The 19013-nt window shown below is 43.5% G+C and overlaps 1 protein-coding gene across 1 annotated transcript; it reads left to right on the forward strand.

Moving 5' to 3' along the window:
- Positions 1-5410: 5410 nt before the first annotated feature.
- Positions 5411-17211, forward strand: LOC142059684 (ovocalyxin-32-like). The gene is made up of 6 exons (XM_075098597.1): positions 5411-5743; positions 12625-12687; positions 13612-13786; positions 14468-14604; positions 15485-15547; positions 15640-17211. The coding sequence occupies exons 1-6, from the start codon at positions 5528-5530 to the stop codon at positions 15796-15798; spliced, it is 813 nt and encodes a 270-aa protein (XP_074954698.1). The 5' UTR covers positions 5411-5527; the 3' UTR covers positions 15799-17211.
- The last annotated feature ends 1802 nt before the right edge of the window (positions 17212-19013 follow it).

The raw sequence follows: 19013 nt of genomic DNA on the forward strand, positions 1-19013 counted from the left end.
CCGTCTTTTGGAGATCTGGAGCACTGCCCAAACATCTCTGGAGAGGCAGTGCGGCTGTAAAAGCCGTACAAAGGAAGGAAAGACTAACCAAACACCACAGCTCTGCCCAGCCTTTCAGCTGAGTTCCTCTGTGACAGCCATCAGTGGTACAAAATACTCAAATAGCTGCGTATACCTGTCACCATTTCATCTTTAAATGGCTGCTTTAATTGCTGTTTATTTTTAAACAGGCCTAAGCAGGAGTCCAAGACTCATTTGTTACAGTTTTACAAGGCAGAATTGTGATTTCAGTTTATTAATAGGTATTATTTATTGCTTGCGTTTATTCTTGGCTTGGTATGATTATATCTCACTGGGCATGTAAGGGATTTGTTTGCTGGGGCCAGTCTATAAACTGAGATTTCTCTGTTCCATATCTGTTCTGTAATCAAAAGAAAATTATTGAAATAGGTTAGAAAAATGTTCTGCATCTCCTTTTAATGTTATAATAACAGCGATAATAATTTGCAATTATTTACTTCTCCTGGTTATAATAGGCGGCCTTTCACTTTTCTTGGGTTTAGGTCATTTCATATATATTCCAATTTTCTAGCAAAACATAATTTCTGATTCCATTATTTATTTCTTCGGTTTAGCCATCTGCTGTAAGCCTGTCTCATTTCTCAAGCCCAGCAACACCCAAGCAAAGTCCATCCCAAGAAACACCCTCCAAACCTTTCACACCGGCACGCCAAACAGCTTGCTTTTCTGCCAGACAGACTCCAGAGATGCTGGCACCGCAATGTGTGTGGCATCAGCCTTGCACACTTGATAAAGGTTAAGAAACCAAAAATAGCTGTAAATGCTGTAAATCTTCACTTTGTGGCTGTTCCCCAAGCTAGACAACTTTAAATGTGGTCCTGTTATGAAATACACCCTTCGAGAAAAGCCTGAAGAATCAGTGTAGTGTGTTGTGTTAGTCACTTGAAATGCTTTAAGATGCAGCCCGGTGACACACAGTTTCATGCTGAATCCCCCGTATCCCCATGTCCATCCCACACATGATACCACCACTAAAGAAAGAGGATCCAAATTGCACGTGCTTTGTGTTACTAGAATAGATGCTAGCACATTTATACCGCAAACACTGTTAATAGCTGGGGAAGTACAATAAAAGAGGATCCTGTAAATGTTAATGTGCTTGAGAATTTTGTGCTTCTCTGTTTCACTGGGTTCACAAAGGTTTTTTCTGCACTTAAAAGTTTGACACTGTAAAAGGTATTGATTTGATACGCTGAAGCTACATTAGGTTGAAATAAATGCCACGTGGCTTCAAATACCTTAGGGAAAGAGAGTAGAATGGATGATTAGAGGTGATTTACACCATCAAACATTGCTTCTGAACTGGAGTAGCCTCCAAGCAACACGACCAGAAGTCCTGACGGGTAGTTCACTGGAAAAGTTTGTCAACGGCACAGGAGCGGTCAGAAGAGAACTCTGAAGCTTACTCATGACTACTTCACTGCTACATGATGCTGGCATGCATTTTAAAAGCAATACGAAAACATACAAAAGAATGGAAACAGCATTAATCCATTTGCAGGTTTTTGGCCAGGAGTTGTTACCAGACCTTCCTGGCCGACATAGATACTGCAGTCCCTTCCATGTCAAGTGTTACTCCTTCCATGTCAAGTACTATTCCTTTACTGATGCAAATATCTTGCTTTTAAGTGATGGCTTTCAAGTCCTTTCACTTTTCTTCATTTCCTGGCTCTAACAATTCTGGTCAAAACCAATCCCATAAGTTTAACAGGAGATCAAGTCAAAGGCCTTGAAGGCAATTCATGTCATAGCGAGTATTTATTGGCTTCAACTGCTATCTCTCTTTTTGTTTATTTTTCTGTTACTTCCCTATGGAACTATTACAGCTACAGAGCAAACTTCCCCATAGGCCAATTGACATATATTATACACAGGCATTTAGAAAACTTGTCTACTGTGCACTCACTCAAAACGTAAGAGTCTTCCTTCTGGCTTTACCATAGCCTGCCCTTTTGTAAAAATGCAATGTATGATAGATTTTGAGCACTAACACCTGCACAAAACACAGTCTGTGTCGAGTCACATATATAAAATCCATTGGGAAAATTCTGTTACTTGGGTGTGCAAGAATGGCATCTGTTGCTGCTGACACTGAACATATACGTTTGCCTTAAACAAAAAAACCTTATCCATAACCAGAAAGATTTAAAAATAGTCAGAAGCCTTCAAACCAAATTTCCCTGAAAAAATAAGCCCCACTAAACAACATATTTTTATGCTTATGCTTAACCATAGGCAAGATCAGCCCAGCAATGCATTAGAAAATCACTTATTCAAAGCTTGATTTATCCAGAAAAAAAATTTGGAGACTAATTACACAGAAAATAAGCTCTTGTGATTAATTATTGGGAATAAAATCAAGCCATAATTATTGACTGGGGCCAGCGGGGAGCCATAAACAATTCACTTAAGGTCAAGTAACAGGGATTGTTTTTAACTACAGCAAGATGCTGAAGTTAGAACTGGAAAAGTTGCAAAACAAAATAAACTGAAGTTTGCCCAAATTCATTGTATTATATTACAGTCATCTGTTAGTGATTATGAGCCAGTGAGGTCTGCTGTAAAATGCTTACACAGGATATAGAAATAGTCTTCAAATATGAAACAAATTAGGAAGAACTGGCCTCTAAACAAGCATTTGATGTATGAAAAAGATGGTAAGAAAATGAAAACCTCAGAATGCTTTTTAGACCAGCTGCCTGAAACAACCCTCATTTCCATTTCTAAAGGGTCCAAGTCAGATGCGACATAAGCACGATGCAAACTGCCGCACAATCTTAACGTTGGGAAATTTGCCATAAGGTACAGTTTGCTAAAGAAGACCAGAGAAGGAAAGAGGGAGAGAGGCTTACTAACGTAACTTACACCACTGCCATCCTCTTTAAGTCTGGACCAAGTTAACTGGTATGAGAGTTAAAAAGATATTATAGAAGGACAAAACCTACATGCACTGCATTCTAGCTAACTAGAATACATATGTCACCTCAAGTTAGCTCACTCTCTTTTGTTCCTTTTGTTCCGATGTTACATGCTGTAGAGCTTCATTTTTACTGTCAGCAGAAAGTCTGAAGCAAATGAGCAGAGCCTAGCTTGAGGCCTGGCTGTTAGAGGATAGAATTCCAGCTTCTAAGACCCACTTAAAATACGGGCTTAAAATAAATACTTTTTGTAAGTGTTGTGGAAGCAGCAAATGCCTGTGTTTGTACATATTTAGGAACATCCCCCCAGCCCTGACCTGGACCTGTTCAGCATTTGAGCTTTCATTTTCACAAGTCAAAATGCTTTATAAATTCAGAGTCACATTTGATCTACAGCAAATTATAGCAACATAACCTCTACAGCAATTTAAGAGATTGCTATGGAAATCCCTTCTTGTCGCTGCTTTGTGATACAGGTTCTCTGTCCTTGTCATACTGACCCTGGGGTCTTGGTTTCTCCTAACCTCTTTGTTGCGCTTGGGAGGAAGGAAACAACCATATCACTGACAGTGATGCTGACCGAGAAAGCAGGAAAAGGAGGAGAACATAAGAGGGAAAAGGAAGTACATAGAAAGTCATGGATGGGGTCAAAGCCTCACGGCTCAGTACTGAGACATAAGGGGTTTGTAAGCTTTTCCAGCATGAGTGACAAAGAGCCAGATCTGCAAGCTCTTACCTCTCATTTAAGCCTCTGAAATGCTACAAAACCTGAGGCATCAAAACTATGAATGTGAATCCTCTGTGCAGGGTGGTTTTAACTTCTTTCCTTGAGCAGGGACAGCTGCAGCACGAGTACACTAATGTTGTGAGCTGGAGAAGCTGGTCCCTCGCAGCCCTCGCCTCCTCCCTCCCCACCCTGTTATGCATCCTGCACAAAAGCTCTTCTCACCAGATCCCTGCTTCACCTCGCTGCTCGCCCTTCCACAGCCTCTGCTTCCTCCACTCCCATGGCTTCCTCAGCCGCTTGTCCCACCTCCAGAGCGCTGCTGTGAAAAATGTAGTGCATGAAGAAAACTGGTAGCATCAGGAAGCAATTGGCGCTGCTCAAACCCCTCCAGTGTCAGCTAAGGAGAATCATGATTTGTATTTCCTTTTAAAAGTAACATTGGAGCTGTCATCGCAGCGAGGATAAATGAGAAAAGACTGGATCTTCGTTTCTTCCAACTAAACAGAAAATATTGGCGGCACACGTGGCAAGTGTCCCAATAAGGAAAAAATCAGCCATCTCCCTCTGCAAAACTTCATAAACCCTTCCCGTGCAAAATATATGAAAAATGTCATTACCCGATAATAAGCGGTTGTGTGACATCAGATACGATATTACGTAAACTAGCACATTGTAAAAGGGGAGAGACGTCAATTAATCAAATGAGTTGGGTGGCACAGAAAATGGTGTAATAAAGAATGTTATTATGCTTTTATTGTAATAATTCTTTCCCTCACTTAGGAAAGCCTCAAAAATACTGAATTTCAAGTTCTATGAAAAAGCATTACAGTAATAAAGTCAACTTAATGCTCCATGAGAGACAGTTTGATTCTTTAACCAGAGTCCTGATTTACTTCTTTGACATCCCAGCCCAGAAGCATGCCCTAGTACACATGCAGGAGCATAAAAACAGATTCCCAGCTGCGCATACTAACACCCACCTGCTCGGATAGTAATAGAGCAGGTCATTAAAAAACCCAGCATTTTTACCCCAGGAAGTATTGCAGTCTTTTACGTTACACCACATTCGGTCTCCCTGAAAGAGATGCTTCCAGTAGCAGCAAGGCAGCAAGACCACTTGCGTCCTGAAAACCATCTGAAGGGAAGCTGGCCGCCGAGCTGCTGTCTCAGTTCATTTTCTTCGCACTACAAGAGGTATGACCATACTGCTTCCAAAAACATCACTTAGCGAGATTTATTTCAGGGAAGAATGCTTCCTTCTGCTTCTTGTGCTCAATTTTTGGAAAGTTTCAGCTGCATCCCAGGGAAAGCGCGTCTCTCTCTAAGCAAGCCTGTTTAGTTCTGGGAAGCGTTGAGTTGTCATAATGCTGAGAAGGAGAAAACTGTTTTTTTTTTCACGTAATTACCTGTACTTGGTCTGATATCTGTTATTACGATTGCACATCTGTCTCTCACCTCACATAGGCACCTCTCCTTGCTGAGGGGGCCGGGGGTTGTCTGAGGGGAGCCAGGGCCCCCCGCCTCCCCTCAGACAACCCCCAGCCCCACTCAAGCCTCCTCGGCGTCCCTCAGACTCCCCCAGCCCCTCTCAAACCCCCCGGCCGGACTGAAGCAGGTGGGAGGGATGAGGGGAAGGGGAGTAGCCGAAGAGACCGGAGTTTCCCCGATCGCTTCCCGGCACTGACAGCGGGCGGAGGGAGGGCGGGAGGTAGCGGGCCGGGCCCCCGGCTATTAGTACCGGCCCTCGGCGGAGCCCGTCTCAGTGCTGAGCCGCCCCGGTCACTCGCCGCCTCTCAGCACCATGCAGGGGCTCAGCGCCGCGCCGCCCGCCGCCTTCCTCCTCCTCAGCGCTCTGCTGCTGCCGGCGGCCGCGGCGCCGGGAGCCGAGCGGGAGCTGAACCCCAGCAGCCGGCTGGCGGCGGCGGCGGCGCGGGTGGCACTGCACTACCTCAACTTCCAGGCGGCCTCCCCCGGCGCGCTGCGGGCGCTGGGGCAGGTCCGCAAGGCCACGCTGAAGGTAGGGGGGAAGGCGGCGGGGCAGCGGGGTGGCCGCGGGCGCGGAGGAGGGCGGGAGGCTCCCTCGGCGGGCAGGCGCGGTCTTTGAAGTGACGCTGGGAAAAGTACAATTAATAACAGTTATTATAATAAAAGAGCGGGACGGTGGTGCGGAGCTGAGCTGCCCTGAGTTTAGCGCGGCCCTGCGCTGAGCACCGGGCACCTTCCCGCCTCCCTCGGCAGGCTCGGGGCACCCGGGTCCCCTCAGGGCGCTGCTGTCCCACCATCCCTTCCCTCAGGGGGCTCCCCTCAGGGTGGGAGTGAGGATCCGCCTCCAAGGTCATTAACTTACTCATGATTTAAATATCCCCCAAATCCAGGCTCAGTGCCCTGGTATGTTGGCTGAGGTTGCTCCGAGTGCCTGGAATCAAAAGCGGCATAGTGCAGATGAGGGAAAGAGGAAACTGAGGCACATGGCAGGCACATGATGGAAAGAAAGTGGTTTGATAAGGAAATGTTTTCAGCAGAATTGCTTCTGGAGTGATCATCGACTTTGTGTGAGTAGGGACGGAAAGGGCTTTGGCTTTCCATCTATGGAGACCAAGAGCTCAACTAAAGGCAATGCAGTTCCCATCAGAAAACATGCCTGTACATTCCAAAAAAACATGCCAAATGGAGGTGGGAGTCCTAGATAGGAGCAGCTACAGGGGCAGAGCTTTCATGTCAAGGAGAGCTTTGTCAGAGATGCTCGAGGAGGTGCCCAGGGCACACCGAGCATAGGTTCCACAGCCTATCCCGACCGTCAGGGCCCCCGCCGCTGCCCACAGGCACCTGCCACGCAGCCCTTCTCTTCCTTTGGCCTCAGGTTTGGGTTTGTTTTTTTTTCTTTTTTTTTAAAAAGCCTACTGGGTTTCTGAAAGTAAGAACAGGCAAAATCTTCTGGGGAGGATTTGTCCATGACTGTAGATCCTGGAAGGAAAGCATTGCCTTCCGGGAAAGCTGAGGAGAGTCTAAGCTATCGCAGTGGATGGGATTTAAAACCAGCCCTCTCATTTAGTCTTTCTCGCCAGGCTAGTGCTGAGCAGCTCCCTGTAGCAAGGCTGGCTGTTTTGGATTCCCAGTCTGAAGTGCCAAATGCAGCACTGGATTGCACTGGATCCTTTTCTTGGCTCTGGCATCTGAAAAGGAGATCTTACATTTGTCCTTCAGCATCTGCACAGCTTGTTCAATCCAGGCCCTCACTCCTAAAACTGAGAATAAGATGGTGTAGTGTAAAATCTTCCCTTTCAAGAAAGAAGTTCCAAGCCAGCTAAAAGTGCTTAGGATGTACTACTGTGGTCCTTACAACACTGAACTTGAGCCTCAGTCTTTCACATATATCCCAGTTGATAGTGGTTCAAAACCAATTTGAAGCCTGTTTGAATTGCACACAATATTTAACAAACCAGAATAATTTCCAATTACATTTGACAAAACATGAACTACTGCATAACAATTCAGAATTTGTGTGTTACTTTGTGTAATGCAAAGCTGAAAGATAGCGTTAGTCATGCTTCCTACCTGTCTGGGAATGCAAACATGAGCTCCTGCTATAGATTTATCTGAGACCATACCCTTTAGGTAACTGTTCTCATCATCATTCCCAAACACATCATTAAACATATAGTTTAAGAGGAGCTGAGCATGGACATGCTAGTCCTTCCTTAATTCTTCCTATGAAATTGCTGTAGACACCTGTGACAGAAATTTACTATGATATTTGATACTTCTCTCGAAACATACAAGTGCTCCTTCTGTATTTACTGGCTACTTTACTGGGTAGCGTTCATATGTATATATTTATATATATAAATGCTTGTGCCTCTTTTAAGCACAACAACATAGCCTTTGGGAGCAGCGTGCATTGCTGGAAGCAGTGCACTTGCCTACTAAAGAGCCGTATGAGAAGTAGGGAGTTGGTGCAGATCTTCTTTCCAACCCCAGCATAACTTAATATTTGCAAGGTAGCGTTGGTTGCAGGGAGAGGAAGGGATCAGCCACCTGCTTTTTAATATAGGAAAGAAAAGAATTGGTTCATTACAGAGAAGTGCCTCATTATTTCCCTACAGTACTGATGCTGTAGCAGCTCCCTGTAACCCCTTTCTGCAGTTTATTTCCCCTTTTTCTTTGCACACTCTGTGAAAACAAAATGTACTAGACGTAGCCACTTCCTTCTTTCCTGTCCTCCAGTGTAAAAAAATGAAAAGAATTTCCTGGAAGGAATGTGTTATATTATGTGAATGCAAGAGACGGACATGTTGGGGTTTTTTGTTTGGTTGGTTTGTTTGTTTGTGGTTTGGGTTTTTTAATTTATTTTTTTTAAGAAGGCTATTTTCCTATTGTTTAGTATATTACTAGACCTAGTAAAAATGAGATAATTTTATAATGGAATTTAATCATGAGCATTTTGCTTTCAAACTAATGTTATTAGCCCACTAGCCAGTGAAGCTGTGGTAATTAGAAACAGGACTGGAGACAGTCACTGGTACGGTAACTCTAATAGATGTGAAGGATTTTTCAAGTTGAGGTAAAATGAGACTTCAGTGCTTTTTTCTCCTAGCAACAAATAGTAGAGATATGCTAAAAATATAATAATTCCTACCTTGCCATTGGATGCACTTTTTGTTGTCCCTTCTCACTGATGTGGGTTTTTTCTTAAGTGAGTATCTTCTAGGAAACAGCAGCATGCATCTCATGGAATTGTTGACAGCTGCACTTTAAAATACATTTTTGAGAAGAGAAGCATTAGCATGTGCCAGCTGAAGATCCTAGAATTCAAGAGAGAAACTTTCAAAACAGTGACGTAACAGTCTCCCATACCAAGCTGTCCTGGAAATCATAACTGAGCAGTAGGTAGGTGAAGCAGGAGGCGAAGTCTAAAGGTAAAGCTAGGTAATCGCTTGGCTAAACTGCAACATTTGCTTAAACTGGACTACAAAATAGAATTTTATGGGTATTTCTTTTCACAAGCTCATTTTGACACAAAACTGTAATATCAGGACTATGGTCCTAATATGAGAAGTCAGTTAAAAGGTTTCTACTTATTTCCAGCAGTCAGGACTCCACATTAGGGTGAGAAAGGTAAAATCGGTGACAGGGCAGGTAAATTGCCTAGGGAAAGCTAGATACAGAGAGGTAGAGAAAATAGCCATCTCTGCTGGCTTTTCCTTCCTGCCTGGGGCAGCCTGTGAGCTCACCTGTTTGCTTGTGGCTCAGACACCTCTGGCACCTCCAGAAGCCACAGGCCACCTGAGCTGGCTTGCAGGGACCGTGCAGGGCTGTGAGGTGGGAATTCCCCAAGGCAAGACCCCCAGGGGACACATCTCTCGCTCCTCTCTCAGCAGTGCCAGCTTCTATGTACTTAGTGATCAGGTCAGCCCTCTCTGATGCAGCGACCAAAAACTGGTCCCAGGGAAGAAATGCTGGTGGGGAAACACAGGAGACGAGATGGAAACCTGCAGTAAGGGGTGAGAGGGAGATCACCCCTTTCCATGCCAGAGGGAAGTTAGAGCAGTGTAAACTAATTGCGAAATTGCCTCCCTCCTCTGGGACCTGGAATGAAACTGCTCTTAAACTGCTATTCTAGCTTTTACAGTACTAAGAATCTGTCATGACAGTTGCATTATTTTTGAGCCCAGAAATAAAACAATCCCATGACCCAGATATTCAGTGGAAAAATGAATTACTCACTTGTTTTTTTCTCTTTTGGACACCTTTTATTTAGTTGCTTTCAGCCAGCCATCACTGTGTGATGTCAAATATTCCCGAACTCCTATTTAACGTGCACTATGGGATGGTTTACAGTGATGCATTTTCAGATGATAGTGGAAAATAATATAAGTGATGTTTTTCCTTGAAACTAGGAATTCTTTTGTAAAAGTTAAAATTATTTCATGCCAAATGTACCTTCTCCCTCTCCCTGCTAAGATCAGAGAAGCTCTCTGGTATGCATACCCAAACTGAACATGTATTTAGCTGCATAGCACCACTTGAAAGCTTCCTAGGTGCTGCTCACCTAGGTGCTACTGCTACAGTGGAGTTGTTGCAAAGGAAGAGAGAATTATCTACCTCAAAAACCACTTAAGCACAGAATTATGTATTCTTTTTAAAGTGAGTATTTACCAAGTTATTAGTCATGAAGCTTTTCAGTATCCTTCTATTGAGAAGAATCAGAGACTGAATAATTAGTTTATAAAAAGTTCCAGTTTATTTTGTTTTCTTCGCTAGTGCTCAATATCAGGCAAATGCAATGAAACTGCTGAGATATCTTGTCAGAATCTGATTACTATTCTCAAACTTATCACAGCTATAAAGATGATTTTTCTTTAGCAGACAGAACAGGTGACACCAATGCAAGAACAAATAAATATTGGAAGAAAAGTTCAACACATTCTAAATGACCGAACATGCTGGATAGAAAGGATCTGGCTTAACTGTAAAAGAGCCTCTGTTACAGGGTTCAGGACCCTGATGTACCTGAGATCGTGCAGTCAGGCTGTTGTACTGTGTCCCTTGAGGAAGAGGTTGAGCAGGAAACCCCATCAACCATCATCTGTTAAATCAAAGCTTAAGTGTCTCCTGCTTCAGTGACGTTGTAGTCCAGCTGACTCTGTTTCAGGTTCTCTCATCTGTGCTACTGATGACAAGAAAAGGAATAAGCTAGGGTCACTGTGCTTAAAAAATGCCCATACGTGGTCAAATGAAGAATGTCAGAAACAACAGAGATAATACCTCTTGGGTAGCTTTCAAAAATTAGAAACTCGGACTTAACAGCAGTGATTATCATGAAAGATTAGACCCTTCTTTCAGCGCCATGAATTACTGATTCTTTTGTAAACCTGCATTTCAGAAAGCTAGCGTTTACCATTTTGCAGCGCTACGAGTGTCTGTTCATGTCATAATCTCTGTCATTCTGAGGACAAGATTTTAGCTGATCCACAAAACAGGCAGGAGAGAAGGGGAGAATGAGGAGGCAGAGAAGAGGTTGTAAGTCTGAACTCATCCTCTCTCCATTCCCTCCATTCCCTCCACAGTGTCAGCTGGGTCCAGCTCCAGACATGCCTTGTCGTAAAGCTTCAAGAGGGATTTCATAAAAGTAGAGCAAGTGACTAAACCAATTTGCCCTCTTATCTGCAGCGTGTAACCCCGAGTGTGTACTGAAGGCAGGTGCTGGGCTGACAGCCTTGCCCTGGCAATGAAACTTTGCTAACACTGTGTTATTAATGGCTTCCTGGAAGAAAGTAGGATTGGAACACAAAGGCCCAAGTTTAGATAAAACATTTGCTTTGGGTTCTAATCTTCAAAACTGTGCAAACAGCCAGACTTCCCCTCCTGTTTATCTGAAGAGTATTGTATTTAAAAACCATGTAAGACTAACAGATCAGTGCTGTTCCCGGAATACAGCAATTTGACTTCAATGTACGCTTTAAAAGGCAGCTTGCGTTCCCCGGTAAAATACATTTTCTACACACTACATCACACATGCCACACAGAGTAAAACCTATGTGACAACTTATCCTACACCAGTAGCAAGAAGAGGTTTAACAGAAGGGAGAATGTCTCCTATTAAACCAGGTAATATATGCAAAAGGAACAAACTTTCAGACACAGAAGTGACATGTCTTCTGTATCAGAAAGCTTGTCTAACAAATCACAGCGTAGCATACAAAAAGACTTATTTTCTTTCATTTATTTCTGGCTGATTTAATCAAAGGAAAGGCTTGGAAATGTACCAAAGAGTAAAATGACACATAATGTCACTTTACAAGGAATTAGTTGAAAAATATAGTTTTCCATGCTATTTGTTACTCGGACTCCCCACTCAAAAATAAATATAGAAATCTCAAAAGTGAATATACAAATTGGTAGGAAAATATGAGACTGACTAACAAAGTAAAGAGCAGCTATTGCAAATACTTTTTATTAGGCTCTGCTCTTACACTATTAAATGAGACATTGAGCCTGCTTCAGAGTGATTAATATCTTTTGTGGCCAACACTAAAAGCTCATTTCTGTCTCGGCATGCTTGGGGCCAGGACAGACTGTGATATCCCACACCAAAAATACAGTTTATTAACTGAACCATTTCTGTCAACCACAGGGAAAAAAAAAAACCAAAACAAACTGAAAACACCCCAATTCCAAGAAAATTACGTATTTCAAGTGTAATTTTCTAAGGCTTCTCTGATGTTTTGTGCTACAGGAGATGCTACCGGCTGCTTCCCATCAGCAAGGAGTATTCTTTTTCCTTAAGAAGCAGAATCTCAAATAGTTGATTGGGCAACTTAATGACAGGTATTTTCAAGGCAAAAGAGAGCAGACAGATCAACACCCTGCTCCGACATGCTGTGAAGTGAAATTAGTCTCTTTCCAGTCACAGTAGAAAAAAAACCTAGAAGGTTAGCATCCCTAAGATTAAATTAGCCTGTGTAATTCCTGTTCAGCTGTGATTCAGTCAGCAGGATTTGATTCATTTATATATTCAAGGGCACTGTGACAGCCTGTGTGAAAAATACCTCCTCGGAAGCTGAACACTGCTTTGTAATGTTATTATTTTTAAAGTTACTCAGTGTCAGCCTGTTCTGTGAAGGACTTTGAGCTGCATTTTTCTGCTTGCATATCTCTTTGAAGAAAGGCTTTAAAACATCCCATAACATAAATGTTATTTATTGGTGGTGTTAAGACCCTTTGTGTCTGCTGCTAGGATCATCTCAGTGCATCTCATCTGACCGATTTCCCGATGCTACAAGGCCGCGAGGTAGCCACGGTGCCCTTGTTTTCCCTCCTCAGCGCCCACAACACCTCAGCACGTTACGGCACGTAAGGCTATAGTTACACTGACAGCTGAATCCTTCTCTCTTCCAGAGCATCCCCGACTCTGGTCACAAGTACTACCTGCAGTTCACTACCGAAGACTACAAAAGTGGGGTGAGTTTACGGTCCACCATATTTCTTCTGACAGTGTGTGTTAAGTGAACACCAACATCTCCAAAGCAGGGTACATTTAATTGCTTTTGTAAATGATCTTTCACGATGGAAAAGTTTACCTTTATGCTTCTACCTGCCCATCCCGCATGGGGCACCTTTTGCGTGTAGCATCACCTGAGTATTGCATCTAATCGGTCCCCTGCCTCTGCTGGGGTCCGGGTGGTGCGAGCACCGCAGTTACCTGCTTTGCTCAGTGCCTGAAGAGGTGGTCCCGTTTAAGTCATGTCAGGCAACCAAGCTCTTGAGTGAAACTTTGCAATGCTCCAAACTCAGTGTGACAGTATGGTCCTCATTATCCAGCTGTATCTCCTGCTGTGTCCACACACCAAAATGAGACTAAAGAGTTGACAGTTGTGTGTTCTTTTTAATTATAACCCCCCATTCATTCTGTCAGACAGTTGTCATTAGCAATTTCACTGTAAGCATCTGCTTTTCCATTACACGCACATTTTATGAAATTCGGATTATTTTCAGAATTTAGTGTGAATCATTAGATTTTTTTCGTTTTTAAGGCCGAAGTATCGTACAGTGAAATTCCCTGTTACCAATTAATGTCATTTCTTGAGAATTCTCAAGCATATTTCTGAGATGACTAAGTGCATTTTTGCTACACTTTTAATTAAAAACTTCTGTTAAATTATTTTAGCTTTGTGGTTTTAACCTATGTACTTCCCTGGAAAAAAATCTATATCCATCTAAAGACTTTCTTGCCCCTGCACAGCTTCATACAAAGCATCTCATAAAGACAGGTGCATGCTCCACATGTATACTGCACATGTTAATGCCAAGAGCTTTTTTTAAGAATGTGTTGCTGATAAATAAAATCTTGATTGAAGGTAACAGCTTTAAATTCTACCTTTACAGGAAAATGCTGGGAGCTGCCTTGCTACAGTGTTGTACCCAAAGACAAAGGCTCCGCCTGTTGTCAGTATCAAGTGCATGCACACCAAAGACCAGAAGCAAATCCAAGAAGAGGACAACAAAATTTACCAGAAAATTAGGCAACAAACCAAAGCAATAATTGGAAACAATATTCCAGGTACATTTCTTCAAATAATCAACTGCATTTCATTTTCTCTCCAAGAATCTGGGCACTTTTAATAACACAAGAAAACGTACATGCATTTTAAAAAGCAGACACATGTATTTACAGTAGCACCCTAAAACCATAGAGCTAACCATCAAAACAATTCCACCTTGCCAGTGGTTCTTGGGGAGAAAAAAAAAAACCTGCTGCGTTTAGCAACAGTGGTGGTCAGCACAATGGTGTGAAGGTGTTTGGGATTTAAAAGCAAGCCGGTGTAATTTTTTATTAAAGTAAATGCAAAATGTCCTCAAGTAATAACAACTGCCTTAACCCACACACCTTCCCCAGCTGCGGGTGGAAATCCACAAGGGATGACTAACAGAATTTTTCCATCCTGGAAACAGAGCACTCTGGTCCCTGTTTTCCTCCCGGCTAGGCAAGGACCTTCTTTATCGTGGATACTGGGTTTCTCACCTCCTTGTGGGGACCCTGTCAATAGTGTCGCTTTCATACTTTTACTTTGTCTGCAGGGTTAGCATCACCCTCCTCCCCGCTTAAGACTGTAACACGTCTGAGGGAAGAGTCACTTCCCAGGCATAGTGCTACGCCAGGCAAAAGTGTTTTGTGGTTTATAATTTTTCTGCTGAACAGCCAGAATTAATCATTTTTATGTTCGTCTTTTCTCCCTTGCAGACAGCTATGGAAATATTGAACCTGCCCTGGAGCCTGCGTGGGCCTTGGCTGTTGCTGGCAGCAGTTACATAATGTGGGAAAAGTCAACGGAGAACTTGGGTTACTTCATGGCACAAGTCAAGTCTGTGAAGCAGTGGGTAAGTGAAGCGGAAATTACACGTCTGCGTTACAGAAGCTAACGGAGTCTACGGAGCAGCAGAGCACAAAACACCCATCAGCGGCCCGCGTTCTCTGTAATGGGTGTGATTCTCCCAAAATCACAGTGGCTTCTCCATACAAGTACCTCTGCCTCTGGACAAGTATTTTGTCCAGGTTTTGGTGGAAAAATTTTACTCATTTGGACAAAATTTGGTTTTCCTTGTTTGCACGAGCGGATCTGTTGGGTTCTGCAGGTTTAATTGGGAGATTTGAACGTACAGTCCTGCAGTTCATCAGCCCCATGCTAAATCGCTCCTAGGACTCTTTGCCCTTGTAGCCAAGCTCGAAGGGAGCATCAGTCTCATACCTGACATATGCTCTGGGGAACATACCTTACACCTGCAGCACGTAGAGTAGGAGTTCCCGATGCTTTATTTCCATCAGTCATAGAATCATAGAATGGTTTGGGTCGGAAGAGACCTGTAGAGGTCATCTGTGATCAATAGACTGTTTGGATTTTACTCCCTAGTTACTTAGAATGAGATTTCTCTGAAGGAGAGATTAATAGGTAAGATTCTCAGATTTACTTGAGGTTAAACTCAATTAATTAGCATTGAGTCAGCCTGGTTCATGTCAGAGAACAGTCAGACTGCAGAGCCACGCTGCACTTAGTGCCTTCACAGCTTTTATGCAGGAAGTGCTCCCCATTCCCCGTCTCTCCACATACAAAACCCGTCTCACTCCAGCCAACCGCAGCCATCTCGAGCCCTATTCGTCTCGCTCCCTAAGCAAGCTAAAGGCAGTCATCAGAGTAGCGTCTAAACTTCAACAATATAACTTGTGTTCTTGATCATTTTTTTCTTTTTGATACATGCCCAGATAAGGAAAGATGATTTCGTTGAGTTTGACTACACTGTCCTACTCCATGAACTTCCAACGCAGGTAAGAAAGCACATGCGTGTAGTACCTCCTTTCCTCAACAGAGGAACAGTATAAAGATCATAAAAGATGTGTGTTTTAAATCTGTTCTCCAGGAAATTATTTCATGTCACATGCGCCTCACTTGGTTTCCTGGTCGCCCTCTGAAAGTGAAATACTTCTGTGCTTCAGAGAATCAGGGGCTCGAAGATGGATCTGGGATGGAATCTGGATCAGCTGCTGGGATTTTACATGAAAGTGGAGCAAATTTTTAGCAGAGATTGTCAGCTTTATGTATATGTATTAAATGAGAAAATCCTTGTGTTAATGGACCTGGAGTTGTGATAATTTTTCTACTACACAAGTCGAGCAGTGAATTTGAATGCTTTCACTAGTCTGTTTTGTTCCAAAATTAATTCCTGTAATGTTTTATGCTGCAAGACTCATGTTCTAGAGTTCTACCTAGAAACTTTGCTACTCCATATATACCCAGATGACCATACACAAGTTGGTTTTATGTCACTGTTACTTAGAGTAACATAGGTTGTAAACAAAGTTAATATATTTGGATAAAAATCTCGAGAAAAGTATTAATCTGTCACTAAGAAGTATGTCTACTAATTTTTTTTTTTTTCATTTTTTGGGATAGATACATGCTGATTTTTAACTTACATCTCCGATAAAACAGACCATTACGCAGGGTCGAGGTTGGGTTTTCTTTCAGGACGCTGCTGTTTGACCCAGCTGCCCGTCTCCTCCCAGGGTCTGGCCTTTCAGAGGACGTGGATGGGCGCAGGGTCCCCCCGCAAGGCCCTGCGGAAGCCGGTAACCAGCGTCTGCGCGGCCCCAGCCCCGGTGACGCACCGCTGCTCCCTGCGGCGCGAGCTGACGGGAAGTTTCTTCTCTTGTATTTGTGAGGGCAACTCCAAAAATATCGATATAAGGAAAACATGTTTTGTTGTCTCCCCACTGTCACCGGCACAGAACACTGCAAGGCAGTGTTTGTCGGGCGGAAACTGAGGATGTTGTCTTAGTCTATTTGCAGCACGGCACAGTTCTTGCTATTTTACCTTGAACAAAACCAGACAGAACTGGACAGGAAGACAGGAATGTTCTGTACAGAGAATTTCCACACTTGGGCTTGGCGGGGAACAGCGCGCCGCCAGAATGCCCCATCAAACGCTCCCATAGTGACTGCCGTGCCTTGAACCCATCCCTAAGCACAACAAAGTCCTACCGCAAGGACGACTTTTTCTCCTTTCACACCGAATTCTCCATTTGGGTTTACAGCAGGCCCACCCTCCCGCCTTTGCTCTCTGAGACGGGGCCAAACTGTCTCGAGTGCGTCATTTTTTTCCCCCCCATTAGCAAGTTTTCTGCCGGGTTAAAGTAACTCCGTATCAATAAGTACACCTTACTGAGGAGAAGAGGCGATGGTCGCTGCCTTCTGGGCTGGTTCTGTTCATTGTAACTTGTGGTGTATTGCGCTATCGTTGATCTGTAATTGGTAACGATGATTAAGGTAATCAACATGAAAGGTTTAACGGGGGCATAATTAGGCTGGGAGATCTGTTAACCCCCTAGATTCAGGCATTTTACACAAGTGTATGAGTCTGATATACTTTTACTGACTGAAGCTTTTTATGTCAGCACGTGAGAGGCATTACAATAAATTCAGCGAAGCAGCATTTCACATACTCTTGGTGTTTTCTTTTGTGCTGCTAAAACATTTCCCATCATCAAAAGCATGAAATCACTGCTTATAATGGCAACACTTCTTAAAGAAATTGGTGACGAAAATATTTTCTTAGAATTAAAACAAGAAAATAGTATGGATTTTGCACTCTGGGGTTCTACTTTAGCAATGCATTCAACCACAAGTTTAGTTTCCTTACCTTGTTTTTGCTGCCACTCTCCGGACCTAGAGCAGAGGATTGGGCACTTCCAACTTACCAGATCGGTGTAACTGACTCCAAACAAGCAACACAAACTTAGGTCAGTTAAGAAACTGCGCAACAGTAACTTCTGGGCAAGCAGCAAACCTGTTGAAGTTCAAAGGTATAATTTCCACCAGCTTCTTTAGGGCCATGCTTTCAGTCAGTGGATCAGAACCTAGAACCATACAGTTTTTACTCAAGCAAAATTTTTGGTTACATCTTCACAGATGTTAACCAAGTCGAGGCTCAGATGGGTTCCCAGTGAATTCCTCACATTAAAAAACCCACACGCAGAGCCTACCTGTAGGAGGTCATACAGACAAGAGGAATAGTTCTCCGCCGTTGCTGCGAGGAGTTGTTCAGCCAAGGCAGATACACTACGAGTGCTATCTGAAATCTGATTGAAGGAAAAACCCCCATCACGCACACAGGAACAAAATCCAGGGCGCCCCAAAATTAGGCTCTTGCCAGTGCTTCTGTCCTCCTTCCGCTGCCCCCACTGTCCGTTCGCCCCCCCCGAGCCGCAGATTTCCCCCTTCGCCTTTAAGTTGAGGAGACCCCGCTGTGCCCCAGCCGTCCCTCCCCTCTGCTACCCGAGGCCGTGCTCTCACCGGCTGCGTCAGGTTTGCGGAGAACCAGCACCCATCCGGCAGGACCCATTAGCCAGGAACCCACATCATGACTGGCCTCTATTAAGCGTAACATAAAAGCCACAAATAAAATAATAACCACCCCATTTATTTCTTGCATTCACAGTGCTTTTAAAAGACATGTTTGATTTTTTGGTAAATGTGCCGTTTACTTGTTTAAGAAAATCTCCAAATGTCAGAGAACCTGCAAGGCTTTCCTTGAAATGAATTCCAGCTGAGTATTTTCACAGAAATAAAGCTCTGAATGTAAGGGAATCGAGGACGTCGCCCGAAGCAACGCCATACGCATTCACAACGTTATGCCTGGGTTTAGTTACCATTCACACGCCCCCGACAAATCTCTGACACTGCCCCTTTTTTCAAGGTTAAAATAAGTAATTTTCACTGTCTTTCTGTGAAGGCTGAGGAGAAGCAGCCCAGCCACTGCAGTTCTGTCTGCGTCTGGTAAACATCAACCGCAATCCCATGCCAGGAATGTAGCTGGTTTTGAACTGGAACTTTATTCTCTGTTTACAGGAAGTCTGCAAAAATGCTGTTAGGCTGAGCGGGTCAGGAATAGAGAGCACGCAAAGGGAATTCAGCACGGATCTTCTGGTAGTGATTAAAAAATAATATTGATGATGGTATCTTTTCTTTCTCACCCAGCTACAACTCCCTTGTTTTATCTCTCTCCCCTGCGTGAGCAAGATCTATTCAACCGAATCCCAAGCTGAGCATCAACAGCAATGTGCCCTTGTGCTTGTAAGAGTCTGGGAAAAGGAGTCTTTGGTTTCCAACAAGAAGCCAAGAAAGCAAGCCCCTAAAATAGATGTTGTTCATAGTTTTGGAAAGAGTTAACTTCTGCATTTATTATTACCAACTCATTTCAAATGTCCTGTGCCATCAGCGATAAGCAGATGTGGT

This window comes from Phalacrocorax aristotelis, chromosome 7 (genome assembly GCF_949628215.1).
Source record: "Phalacrocorax aristotelis chromosome 7, bGulAri2.1, whole genome shotgun sequence".
In the NCBI taxonomy this organism is placed as follows: domain Eukaryota; kingdom Metazoa; phylum Chordata; class Aves; order Suliformes; family Phalacrocoracidae; genus Phalacrocorax; species Phalacrocorax aristotelis.